The sequence below is a fragment of the Xenopus tropicalis genome, chromosome 2 (genome assembly GCF_000004195.4).
Source record: "Xenopus tropicalis strain Nigerian chromosome 2, UCB_Xtro_10.0, whole genome shotgun sequence".
NCBI classification, from domain to species: Eukaryota; Metazoa; Chordata; class Amphibia; order Anura; family Pipidae; genus Xenopus; species Xenopus tropicalis.
The window spans coordinates 87,497,784-87,511,570 of NC_030678.2; the positions used below are offsets into that span (position 1 = coordinate 87,497,784).

Below are 13,787 nucleotides of genomic sequence, written 5' to 3' on the forward strand. Positions count from 1 at the left end.
ATGGTTCATTTGAATGGGATTTATCACAAGCCTTTGCAACATTCATTCACGTTTCCAGATAAAGGGGAAGCCCTTTTTATTTTCTTTTTGTCACTTTCACATATTATCAGGCCACTGGCATGAAGGGTTTCTTGTTTGTCACTTGTCACCTGCACAGTGTGGTGTGTTCTCTGTAGTAAATTATTGTGCTGCTCACTGTTCTCTTTTTCATGCCCCCCACCTCAGACACCCTCTCACTCTGCAGAGCTCACTGACTGCTTTCTTCCCACCACCATCATAGTCTGCATGTCACTTTGGTGGCAACTGCAGGTTGTCTCATCACATTGCACTTTCTTCTAAAACAAGGTTAGGCTGGAGACCTTAAATTTCCACTGGGATTTATTCTGTGTCATAACAAAAGAAATCTGCAGAAGTAGCATTACAGGAAATTTGGGTGGAAATAAGACACCAAACCTGGGATTCATAATCTTTTATCTTTCTTTCTTTACCTGTATCTCTTACATTTCATGTCTGCGTTCATTGTACTGCTTCATTTTTTTCTCTCTTACTGCATTGGAAAACCCATCTTTTCCAAAACCTGATGATTCATTTTTCTCCTGCAATTCTCTATCTCTTGCTCCCATTCATTCCCTCCTTCACCTTTCTATCACTCTGTGTTATCATTATTACCCTTCTCTTTTTCTGCCTGTTTCTCTGCACCTCGTCTCCACTGCTTCACCACAGGGCATCACTCTGGAGTTCCTGTGTTGTCCTTCCCCTTCTTGCACTCACCTGGATGTCTGCAGTCCTCGCCATGACTGATCGCCGCTCCATCCTCTTCCAAGTTCTCTTTGCCGTGTTTAATTCTGTTCAGGGCTGTGTTATCATCACCGTGCACTGTTTCCTGCGGCGTGAGGTAAGAATCAATCCACAGCTGTGTAATACAACACCTCTCTATATTGTTCTTTTAACCTTAGCATATCTTTGTTGCTACAAATAAGAACTCAGGCAAACCTGAATTATTAAGTGATATTGTGTTAAACTTGATCTAGCACATTCTGAAAATGGACAGGTATTTTCACTGCACCCACATGCCAGCCATAAGGGGGTACTTGTACTATGTACTACTGTAGAAGACCCTGTCATGAGTAGGGCCCTTAATATAATATTTAGTATGAATTAAAATATCAAAAGAGGCCTCAAATGTTACATTTATAGTGGGTTTTGGAAAACCAATCAAAATCCATTATTTTGTGTTTATAATGGTATTTTGTGATACATGGAACAGTAGGATGCAGTGTATGTACAAGAACAATACATCTCAGGATTTTAATCCTTGTTATCTGTTCATTACATCTTAACACATGCCAAGATGTCACAGAGAAACACTGTTGACTATAGTGGAAGTGTTCCACATAATGGGTTAGATTCAATTTAGTGAGAAAAAGGTGTATCACCTGAAATCTCATCCATTTGTTTAATGCGATAAACCATGAGATAACTTTTTCTCATTGAATTCAATTGGGCCCAGTGAGTTAAAGCTTACATTATCTGACATTACCTATGTATAAGGTTGTCTGTATGCAACAATTTAATTGAATTATATGGGTACTGTCGATAAATAACCAAGCCAAAGACAAGGAAACCAAGCCAAAGTAAGAAAACATCCTGAGGCCTTTTTTTGTCAGTTACAATGCCACTGTATATCTCATGTCTGTGTCCCTCAGGTGCAGGAAGTGGTCAAATGCCAGATAGGTGGATGTCGCAGTGACGAAAATGAAGACTCTCCAAACTCTTGTAAGAATGGTCAGCTGCAGATAATGGTGAGTATGGGCTGTACTTGAAATTGTTGCTTAACTAAAGTAGGACAGAAATATTGTACATTATTTCCTAGGCTTTTGAACCAGCCCAAGGCAACCACATTCCTTTAGCATAAAATATGGCATTTCATTTTAAGGGTTCAGTTCTCCTTAAAAAAAATGTTCTTTAGTATTGTTCGATAAAGATGTTTGTTAGGTCATTTTCTATTGTGTCTGAGATTGAGTGCTGTTCTGCTAACAGATGTACAATACATTATTGAAAGTGCCTTATTCAACAGATCTTACTTTCTCCAGCTCATTCTGCTTTGTGTGTTGTCATCTTGTCTTAATGTTTGCCTTACACAGTCTCCTGTTATTCTTTTTGCTGACATTGCCTTCCTTCTTCATGTAGTGTATTATACCTCAGTTTAGATCTGTCTAGAATTTCCTCTTCATCCGCTTATATTCCTTTTTTGCGTCTCTTTTCATCATGCCCCTCTTGTTCTTATAGACAGATTTTGAAAAAGATGTGGACCTGGCTTGTCAGTCTGAGGAAAAGGCTTCATGGTACACTGCACATGGAGAAACTGGTAAGAACATGCTCAGCATGAGGCCTTTCTGCACAGATACGTTGTTATTGCTGCAGACAAATTGGATCAGCTTAATCCTATAAAGGAAGTTTAGCTTGTGGGTGTGAGAAGTTTCTCTACTTGTTCCGGAAAATCAAATCATAGATATGAAACAAAAACAGCGGAGATGGGGTTTCTCAGCAAATTTGGAATTGAAAAAGTTTTTTATCAAGTGGAAAACAAGAATGGGATAACAGGGCAGAATGTGTGCAGAAGCGAATAGAAAGGTTTAACAGAGCAAAATGGGTGCAAGGTAACATTGCAGGTAGGATAGTGAGCAAGAGGCTAAAGGTGGTTCATTAAATAAATTGGAGTTTGAAATAGATATCATGGATACTTATGAAGTAATAGAGAAGACCTATAAGGAGGTTTAAATGTCTCTAAATAAACAACTTTTTTCTCGTAGTTCTTTTTAAAGAATTGAACACATGCCACCCTTCCAGTGTGACAGGAGCCCTGTCTCGCATTTCTCTAGATGATGAGGATGATCTTAAACTGCATAAAGGTAGTGATGGACTCAGTTTCTCACACCTCCCTGGAAACATATCTTCACCAGGGGGTATTCTTCTCCAGGTGCCTAAAATAACCCATAACCCAGTAAATGAGCTCAATGATCCACTTCCCAAGAAAGAGATCAACCTTGAGCGTGGCCCTCTTTACATTAGTCCTGATGGAAATCGCTGGCCTATGGATTTTGGGGATGGCCAACTGGAACCATCACTGGAAAGTGAGTACATGGTTCTTCCCAGACGAACTTTAAGTCTCAAACCATTTGGTCGGGAGCATGGCAAGCTTAATGTCAAGTTGGCAGATCTAAGCAAGGGACGCCAACAAGGAGATTCAGAAGGGTACCCCAGTTTTCTGTCTGTGGACCACATCAATGTAAACCTCACCCCACCCTTTGTGCCCAGCCAGCACCAGTATGGCTTGCCCCTTAAGCAGCCTCCATCAGTCCGTCAGATTCTAGCATCGGAGATGAATGAGCGAAGTCGCACCATGCCACGCACAGTGCCTGGTCCATCTCTTAGTGCTGGTTCTCTAGAGGTGAGTGGTAAAAGGCAACATTGTTTGTTTTTTTTATGTGAGTAGTCTGTAATATGCGTCTTTATATTTTAGTCTTTGACTCTGTTTTCTCTGTTCAGGTTCTCAGTCTCCCCAGTTGTTTTTATTTGCCCTTTTTTCCAGTCTATTTCTCCCTTTCTGTCACCCCCCACAGGCTCACCTCATGTTTGAGTCTCTTTTCGCACATTCCTTTTTCTGTGTCTGTACATTCATGGCAGCTCTTCTGCCTTCTCTCAATCCATCTTTTCCCTCCTTCCTTCTTTCTCTCTCTCCCTTCTTACATAGAAACCACACCAACCTGTACCTGTGTTTCTCCCTCAGCGGAAGCGATTGAGATATTCAGATTTGGATTTTGAGGTGAGCTCTTTTACACAAATGTACTCCCAAGTTTGCACGCTTGGTCTCTCTTCTCCACACTGCATGGTGGTAGATGATTTCCTTTCTCGGACTGGTTGCATGAATGGCGGGAGGGCTTTATGGTTTTAAGTGTGGGGTGCTAACTCCACAGATGACCTTTTGCAGAAAGTGATGCACACCAGAAAAAGACACTCAGAGCTTTATCATGAACTAAATCGCAAGTTTCACACCCTGGAGAGATATCGAGATGGTAATTCAAAGGTACTTACATCTATATTTGAGATCATTTGTCGCCTGTCTTTATATGTCCAAATAATTGTTTTTTGCACAGTTTGCCTCCATTCTACATTTATCTGCAGTCTCATTTAACACAACGATTTTTATTAAATTTACTGGCATTTCAGTACAGTTAACCCACAGGGTTTTTTAGTCACACTCAGCATGTAATATCTGTATATAAATATACGGTGGAAGAGAAAGACCAATGTCAGTAACAGTTTAAAAGTATTCCAGATTTTACAACTGTAAAAAGTATGTAACCATACAGTATATTGCAAGCCAGAGAGTCTTGTAGCAGGCAAGGCAACTTGGTGGTAAGGGATATAACTGTATAGTAATTTTATCCAGAAATCAGAGCAAAATAGTGAAGAGTAGCCACCAACTAACGTGATCTACCTAGAATGTCCCACAGATAGCCCATGTTTTACCAAGCCACTGATAAGCTGAAATACTACAATGGGGCTGATGGTTAGGCATGCTTAGGGCATTGGTGGAAGTTTGACTCCTGCACCTACCTTCAGTAATGAAAGATTGTCCCTGTACTTAAAGGGCTCTGGCACACGGGGAGATTAGTCGCCCACGACAAAACTCCCTGTTCGCGGGCGACTAATCTCCCCGAGTTGCCTTCCCCTGCCATCCCACCGGCGAAAATGTAAGTCGCCGGTGGGATGGCACACGCGGTGGCGCGATTTCGCGCAAATCGCCGAAAAAGACAAAAAAGACAAAAACTATCCAGGTTCCATGTAAATAGGTAGATTTATAGCCTGAAAACGTGAAAGTATTTCAGAAACCAAGTATTTCTGAAACTAAACATTAGGTGCCCTTAAATCACTTATGAAACTTTGCATAGTCTTAAACTGAATTGTCTTGAATGACTTTCCACTACCTCATACCTTTCCCTGTATCTTTGATCTATAGAGAGATAAGCGTTGGAGTATATCTTCAGGAGGAGGAGTGGAGAGAACCTCTGCTAGTGTGAGTAAATCTTAGGTCTATGGCAGACAGAACATTTTGTCATCTGTGCTTAATCTCCTCTAGCACGGGGCACAAAACATCAAAAGTTACCTTGTTGCCAGATTTAATATAAATCACTGGTGGTAAAACACAAGTACTTACATAATTTTCAATATGAGGGATAACTTTGAATGTTTTGACTCTTGTGCTGGAGGAAATTAATCATGGACGGCTAAATGTCCCATCTGTCAGTACCCTAAATGTGATGCATCCTATTTTATCATCATCTCTAGTACTTATACATATATCAAGGTTATTGTACTAATATAGGTGCATTACATCAGTTAACCATAGCAACCAATGACATTTTTACTTTCTAATTTGTAGTAGTCAAATCTAAACTAAATACTGACTAACTGATACTGGCAACTTACTTTTTACCTTTTGCATCTGAAAAAACAGTGTAAAAGAAGATTATTAACTGCTCTTGTTTTTGAATAATACAATTCAGATATCATTAATAATGTGGTTACTGTGCCCTTTTTTATATTTCTCTATATTTTATTCTATGTTTCTTTAACATGAAATAACTGTTCATCATGTGAATTGGAGCATGGAAGGGTTTTTCAACAAGCCCTAATTTTTGGGGCAAGAGTTGACAGCTTGATAAGTCAAGAACATTATTAGTCAGAAAATTGCTCACTAATGCCAACTGCCATTTAGTACATAACATCTGAAATATAGAGGCTGTAGGCCAGGGGTCAGAAGTTTTTTTCAGAAGTTTTTGGCAGAATGAGCCTACTCTGGGCCTGCTTTATAGAATAGGGCAAATAGTCACTAAGAACAGGAATAGTTCAATGTTAAAATAAAACTGGGTAAAATGCTGTGCAAAATGAAGATCAACCTGACTGAATGACTAACAGGTTGGAGATTTGAAAGGAGGAACTAGTGTTCTGGCTATTACGTTAGACATCTGTTCACTCCATCCTTTTTTAGGTCACATTTTTGGCTAACTGTATTGAAAACATTTTTTTATTTTGTACAGCCTATTTACCGATTTTCATGTTTTCACTGAACTGTTCCTTTAAAAGACATTAACTTTCTTTATACAGACATTATAATGGGACAAATCTAGAACTACATGACAGGACTGCAAAAGCTTTAATGTAGAAATGTGCACTTAACATTCAGTTTTAGGACTAGAAAAGGTTTGTATCAAATAGAAATGTTTCTATCATAACTAGCGCTGAACCCCTCAGCAGAGCAAGCTGCTTGTTTGGATAGGTGTATTGGCAGGTAGCCATGCAACAGTATCAGCATGTATGTTCCTGTACATATAGCCATGTTTTTTTAGATATCACTGTAACATGGCACTTATTTTAGATTACTGTTGTCAGGGTAATTCATTAATGGAACTCTTAAGTTTCAACATAGCAGTGTGTTGTGTTGTGTTGTTTCAGTGCACTCAGTGCTAGTAATCAGGAGACAGAGCTCCATACAAAATAATTAAAGAGCCCCTGAAACATATAAGCATTTTCCTTTTTGTGTTGGCCTTTAGGAGAAGACTAGCCCAGCAGGACCCCATCAGAAAGTTTGGGATAGCTACAGAGCACGGTCTTCACAGATTCATGACAGACTGGGCCTGCATTGCGTAGATTGGAATCAGCCTCCACGCATTTCAATGGATGTGTCAGATGGGGACTATCAAACTGAAGTATAGAGCAGCAATTCACTGCACCATTTCCTCACTTCTTGGACAGCCATGGAACTCTCACACCAGAGAAAAGGCATAGTGTCTACTGAGTTGTAGCCCACTGAGGGTTACACTTGTCTTTCCAAGATGGACCTTTACTGGGGCACACTTGAAATATGCATACATTTTTGCTGTTTTTGGACAAGAAGGAAAACCAGCAGCACATGATGCCCAGTAATTTCTCTAAAGTGTTCTGAGACTAATGTTCATAAATTGGATTCATTGCTTTGTAGAGATGCAGCTCCTATGATTGGATCTGTATACTGAGGATCTCAGATCAACTTTCCTATTTTCTGTATCAAAGAGGCTAGCGCCAAGAAGCTGCTAGTTCTCACCGCACATGCACACACACTCTTTCCATGTCACACAACATTCTTTGTCCTGTTTCCTGGACATTGCTTGTCAAGTGACCACTTCCTTCAAGTTTATTTGCCCCCCCCTTTCCCATTTCTCCAGCCCCTGTTGCTCCTGGGTGGGATGGAAGAGCCTTGTCTTGTCTTCACAGACTTCTAAAAAAAAAAAAGGTCACCAAGATTAGATTGTAACTAATCGCTCCAATTGCTCCCTGAGGGTTTCTGGATATAAGGTGGGGGGCAGGGGTTTTGGTGGCACTGGGTTTTAAAACAAAATGCCTACAGTTTGTTTAAAAAGGAGAAAAAAAATAAAAAAAAATCTTTTGAAACATGAATAGAGGTAAGTTTTATTTATTTTTTTAATTACAATCAGATTGATACAATAATGCACTTGTTATGTTGACCAACTAACCAACAATGCAGCACTTGTGTGTTTATACAGATGGTAATGGTACATTTGGCTAAATACAGTCATAGTAAAGGTGCTTCTGAGCATCCACCGAATCCACTATTTTGGCATTCAGCTGAACCCCGAATCCTGCACAAACGATTTGGTCTAATTCCAAACTGAATCTAAATCCTAATTTGCATGTGTTAATTAGGTTACCAAGGAGGTTAAAGAAAACAAGAAAATGTTGAACTTTTGTATTCATGTGATGAAAAGTGACATGATTTTAGAGACTTGGTTCAGCCTGGGACTTGGATACAGGCAAATCCGAATCCTGCTGAAAAAGCACAAATCCTGCCCGAATGCCAAACTGAATCCTGGATTTAGTACATCCCTAATTATTAGCTATGGCTGGCTATCACACATGTTATCATTCTATCTATATTATTACAGTACATCAAGCAAAACAGCTACATTTTAAATAGGTGTTTGTTTACATAATCATCTTGGTGGTATGTTTCAAATGATTGCAGATTATGACTTCTTGGTGTAACAGATCCAAGAAAGACACATAGTAGCATGGTATCCTTTACTTTTCTGCTCTTTTGATACATGGTTTATAGTTTCTCAGAACTTTAAAATTCACTCCATTAAACAGCTAAAAAAAAAAACGTATTTTTGAACAAGTTATGTTGGGTTAAGTTATGTTTACAAACATACATACAAACATTTTACAAATTTGCACATCCAATTTTCTTGCACCTAGCATTAATACATCTGTTATACCTATTAATTAGGCACAAGATCTGCAATGGCACATTATATTGGTGTGGCGTAAAGGCCACAACACCTTCACATTTGCTAACAGAATTGTTCTTAGCACAGGGGAATGCCTCTGGTAACATAGATTTAAAGTATTAGAAAACCCAGATCCTGAACAGATCCTGGTTCCATGGTAAGAATGACATTTACAGCCCTGCACTGTATACCTGCAATTTGCTTTGTACTTAAGTCCCACTAAACACTCAGGGGCATATTTATTATAGTGTGTAAGCCAACATTACTGGTGATATTCCCATAGCAATTAGATTTGAACGACCACCTAAAAGTTAGAAAACCAAAGCAAAGATATGATTGGTTGCTAAAGGCAACATCACTAGTGAAGTTGGCTTACACACTATAATAAATATATAAATATACCCCTCAATTTTCAAGTACATGGCAATACCTATGCTAACACAGACAAAGTATTTCTCTGTATAAGAAAACAACCCAGAGAGTTTATGGTTCTTTATCTGGGCACACCCACAATGAGATAACATTAACCTGAAACCTGTAGGTCATGTGTTTACCTATTTTCTGGAAATGGGACCATTAACAAAAAATTAGCCCCATGGCAGGTAATAAGGAGCTTGTAGCCAGATTAAGGCTCTTTTGGCAAGTAGAAAATAGCAGGCACCAATTAATCATTTAGTTTTTAATACTCCCATTAGGCAAATCCATAGACAAATATATATGGAGCTGTAATGGCCTCTAAGTACAGGGCTCCAGCGCAAATTTTCCACCCTGCACACTATTGATTTGTACAAACTGAGCCATTACTCTTTGTAAATGTTAAATGAGCATTTCATACCCTTTCTTTGTTAATGTTCTGAACTAAAAAAAAACTGTTCTTAAACCTGAAGTTAATAGGTATATGGATTTTAATTTCCAAAATCAAACTGTACTCTAATTTTTGGTGTGTATGCTAGTATTATTTTCCCATGGACATAAGTGATCACTAGTAAAACTACGCTGCATCGATGTGCATTGAATTACTTGCTTATTGTTCTGAAGGTATAAGTCAGGGATCCCCAACCTTTTTTGGTCACGGGCCACACTCAGATGTAAAAAGTGTTGGTGAGCCACACAAGCATGAAAAACATTCTTTGGGGATGCCAAATAAGGACTGTGATTGGCTGTTTTGGTAGCCCCATGTGAAATGCTCTGCTTGGAGTAAAACAGTGTCTCTGTGCTCCAAAAATTAGCCCCTAAGCCAGAAATGTAAAAGGGGGTGGTGAGCAATATGTTGCTCGCAAGGCACTGGTGTAAATCATACTTACTGGTGTCTTATTTATTTTATGATGAGGCTTAGGGGCTGATTTACTAACCCACGAATCCGAATGGGAAAAATTCCGATTGGAAAACGAACATTTTGCGTCTTTTTCGTATTTTTTGCAATTTTTTCATCGCCGTTACGACTTTTCGGAACCATTACGACTTGCGCGAATTGTCGCGACTTTTCGTAGCCGTTACGATTTGCTCGTATCTTGTCACAACTTTTTCGTATTGAGCACTCGTAAACTGCGGGCAAAACTTTTAGACTTAGCATGATTTTGGAAGCCTCCCATAGGACTCAATGGCACTCTGCAGCTCCAACGTGGCCCATGAAAAGTCACGATACTGAAGCTTGAATGAATCCGAAACTTTCGTACTCGGCGCGAACGCTACAAAGAAATCGCGACAATTCGCGCAAGTCGTAACGCTACGAAAAAGTCGCGACATTTTGCGAACCAGTCGGAATGGCTACGAAAAAGTCGCGACAATTTACGAAAAAATCGCAAAATACCGATCATTACGGAAAAAACGCATTCGGACGCCTTCGGACCGTTTGTGGATTAGTAAATCAGCCCTTTAGTGTATAGATATATACCGTGTACCAGAATAAAGGTGCAGTCATTTCCTGGCCAGCTCCTGATCTCAAGATTGTATGCATATTCAAGCACAGTTAGGTTCTGTTGGGAATGTGATTTGCAGCAAGCAGGTCTTAAATGTTGTGCCTGTCTCTCAGTAACAGCACTTAACTTTCAATGCACTAATCTGTGCCCTGGGCTTGTGTTTAAAACATAGCAGCGGCAAAGGACTATTCTTTAACAGTAAATCAGGACTGTGGCATTGGAGTCTAGTGGACATGCAGCTGACCTTTAAGTGCTGAAATACCCCAAAATAGATCGGATTCAATTGCCTAATAAAAACATTAGTTGGTTCAGTAAAGTCACTAATATTTTGTAGTTGCAGCATCAGGTTTGTCAGTTACTGTAAAAGAAGCTGTGAAAATGAATGTGAAGTCTGACAAGTTGACTTTAAGCCTTTCAACGAGATACCTTAAAATAGTGGTGCAGAGGTGAAAGGCTATAATTTGGATTGACGGCTAAGGCTTTGCACCCCGTGAGAGAGAATCTTGGCTCTGTAGTGAGTGCATTTGAAGCAAAGAGGTAAAATGATTAAGATGTTCTCTTAAATATTCTCTGAATCATTTGTTATTATGTCTGTCACATATGCACATCTGGCATTGTATAAAATGCGTTGGATCCATGGGATTTGTACTGTCCCTAGCATATGGCCATACCCTGTTTTGAAGGGCAGCCTGATGAGTTTACCCTATAGCTATAGCTAATGTCTATACCTGTAATTTAGCTGTTTGGTTCATTTGTCTGCTCCATGTATTTGGGCTTGCTGGTTTTGGCTTCTACCATGCCTGTTGGAAGCATCTGTCAAGCAAAATACCTTTTGGTATCTTCTGCTCTTTCTTCATTGGAGCATGACTTTTTTATTCTTGAAATTGGCTTCCTTTTTATTTGCTGCTGGATTCTGAATGTGTGGGAATAGTTTTAATCTATTTAATCTCTTTTCTCAATCTGACGCATAATGTTGAAATATCCATCACTCTTTTTGAAAATATTGTTGCTGAATACACGATCACTGCCAACAAAACATTTTATTTGTACCATAAATCTTGGCATGCATTGAAACTGGTGTTTAATTTTAAAAAAAAAAGCACCTTTATTTCCAGCTAATTAGGAGTTTTTATATGACTCCTTTGGGGGCGGGCGTTTACCTATAAAGTGCTAATTTGGTATGCATCATTATATTGCTATTATAATTTTGCCCCTAAAGAATTGCAGCTAGAACACTCAATCTTAAATCCAACATGTAGGATCTCATTTGAAACCATTCTTGGCTGGGATGAAATGTGCAGCACTTCCAACAGATCTAGTCACTTACAGCAGCCAATCAAGGTTAGCACTTACTGGTCACCTGCTTTAAAAGCAAATGTGTTATTGGTTGCTAGGGGTTATTTTACATGGGCAATGGTGGATAAGACCTTTAAAAGATATTACTAGATTACATTAAAATATAGATTATCAGCAAGTTTCCTGGGTGTGCCAATAAGAGCTATAATTGGCTACTTAATAGCCCCTATGTGGACTGGCAGCCTACAGGTGGCATTATACTTTGTTTTTATGCGACCAAAACTTGTCTCCTTACCAGGAATTCAATAATAAGCACCTACTTTGAGGCCACTGGGAGCAACATCCAAGGGGTTGGTGAGCAACATGTTGCTCACGAGCCACTGGTTGGGGATCACTGCTATAGAATGATCTAGAAGAAGGAAGAAGCTGAATTTAAGTGATGCCTTTATTGGCTAAGTCGATATTTTTAATTGCAAGCTCTCATATCTAGTGCTTGGTTAGGTTGGTATAATAGGTATAGTGTAACATGGATTAGGTATGGTATAATATACCAAATATTTATACACACGTGAACATGATGTTATAAAGTTCCCTCCATTGTTCAAGTGCCATGATATATTTATATACATTATTTTAGACCACCTGTGTTTGCCACTTGTCTTTTGACCTCTTCTGTAATAGCAAAAACTCCTGTCTAGCTTTCTCTTACATCTGCCTCTTTAGCTCTTCGCTACTGTCATTTGTAAATCAAAATTCATCAATCAGCCACCACCAGGCTTAAACAGTAAGAGGAATGGAGAGAATAAATACAGTGGGGACGCGTGTAGTGTGTCTGCCCATGCCATCGGCAGCTGGTAGCAGTAACAGGCTGAGTATCCCTCTGGCTGCACAACATATACAGGGCAGCATGAGTGAGCAAGAAGCATTCTGAGCCTAATGGAGGCTCCCATCTGTTTGCATTAGTTCCGGGTCAGTACTTGTAGCAGCATCCGGAGATGACTGAGATTGGTTCTGACGTCTGTGCAAGAGGGTTGTTTTATTTCTGGAAGTGCAGTTTTTATATATAGGACGTAAGAAGGCATTGAATGAGATACCCGGGGGCAGAACGAACGTTACCATTAAGTAAAGAGATGGAAAAACTGAGAGAGCATTGGGATTAAGGGAGTAATTTGGGAAAGGAGAACAATCAGAGTCACAGGGGCAGCAAAAAATTGGAGGTGAATTAACTCAAAAGGAAAAGTTGATTCTTCAAGCAGAAAGAATAATAGTGCCAATCAAAGCTAGGAAAATGCAGAAATGTTCGTTTCAAGCCAGTTGGAAGGCCATATAAAACAGAGACTTTGGTTTATCCATAGCTGGGTGATATGCTCAGGCGCAACTTTGTGCACACTAGTTGTGCTGTCATCAGAGTTGGTGTTAGAACAGAACAGGCAAATCAGAGATGTTGAGTTTGGAACCCTGCATCTCCTCCAAACCTTCAGAAACAGAGAGCATTCAGCTTTTGAAAGTTTTTGCACAGCCCTGATGTAAATATCAATTACATAGTAGTGCTATGTCTTCTACAGCGTTGTCAAGGGGGTCAAACAGCAATATGCAGGTCCAAGTTCCATGATGATCAATTCCTTGGGCAAACAGGGTATGCCAGGCAGTGACCGTGTTAGCAGTCATTGACTGGCCTGCTGCTGGAAGTTTAGGAAATGTTCCATTTGACCCTGTTTCCTCTATTCTGGGGATGTTTTACAGGTGGCCAGCAGCACATCCCCATTTGCCAGTTATTGGCCTATATTTTTCACTGTGCATAGCTCTTGCCTTGGGCCCTACACATCTACAGATGCTTTTTACCTTTGCACATTGTTGGCTTCTTGTCTAAGATGGACAAAGAAAACTGACAAACTGCTGAGCCAACTATGATTGTTTAACTGGCTTTTCAAAGTGTAAACCGCTGTGTTTTTTCCAATCCTGGTTGGGCTCAGCAGTTCACCTTTACTCTTGGGAGTGCTCGGTGCATCTCAGTCATGAAGAGAAGAATTATGGTATAATGGGTATCAGTAGAAGACTGGGGGAGTGCCAATAAGAGAGCTACAATATAGAGGGACCCACTGGGTATGGGTGTCAAGGCAAGAAATATTTACAAGGAAAGGTATAATGTATATGAAGAGAATAGGGGTATACAGCAGAAAACCAGAAGATGGTGCTGTAGGCTAGCTTATAAATAAAATAT

General features: G+C 39.6%; 1 protein-coding gene across 5 annotated transcripts in view; it reads left to right on the top strand.

Annotated features, from left to right (window-relative positions):
* The window catches only part of adgrb2 (adhesion G protein-coupled receptor B2), a 268,265-nt gene extending 260,765 nt beyond the window's left edge, over positions 1–7,500 (top strand). For 3 of the 5 annotated variants that reach the window (XM_004919220.2, XM_004919222.2, XM_004919223.2), the window contains 8 exons: positions 724–895; positions 1,707–1,802; positions 2,290–2,368; positions 2,814–3,451; positions 3,755–3,826; positions 3,992–4,087; positions 5,024–5,080; positions 6,618–7,500. In XM_004919220.2, the coding sequence (XP_004919277.1) occupies positions 724–895; positions 1,707–1,802; positions 2,290–2,368; positions 2,814–3,451; positions 3,755–3,826; positions 3,992–4,087; positions 5,024–5,080; positions 6,618–6,779 (1,372 nt within the window). In that variant the 3' untranslated portion in view covers positions 6,780–7,500. The remainder of the gene's footprint in view (positions 1–723; positions 896–1,706; positions 1,803–2,289; positions 2,369–2,813; positions 3,452–3,754; positions 3,827–3,991; positions 4,088–5,023; positions 5,081–6,617) is intronic. The other 2 variants (XM_002938488.3, XM_031896914.1) reach the window with 1 other exon arrangement.
* The last annotated feature ends 6,287 nt before the right edge of the window (positions 7,501–13,787 follow it).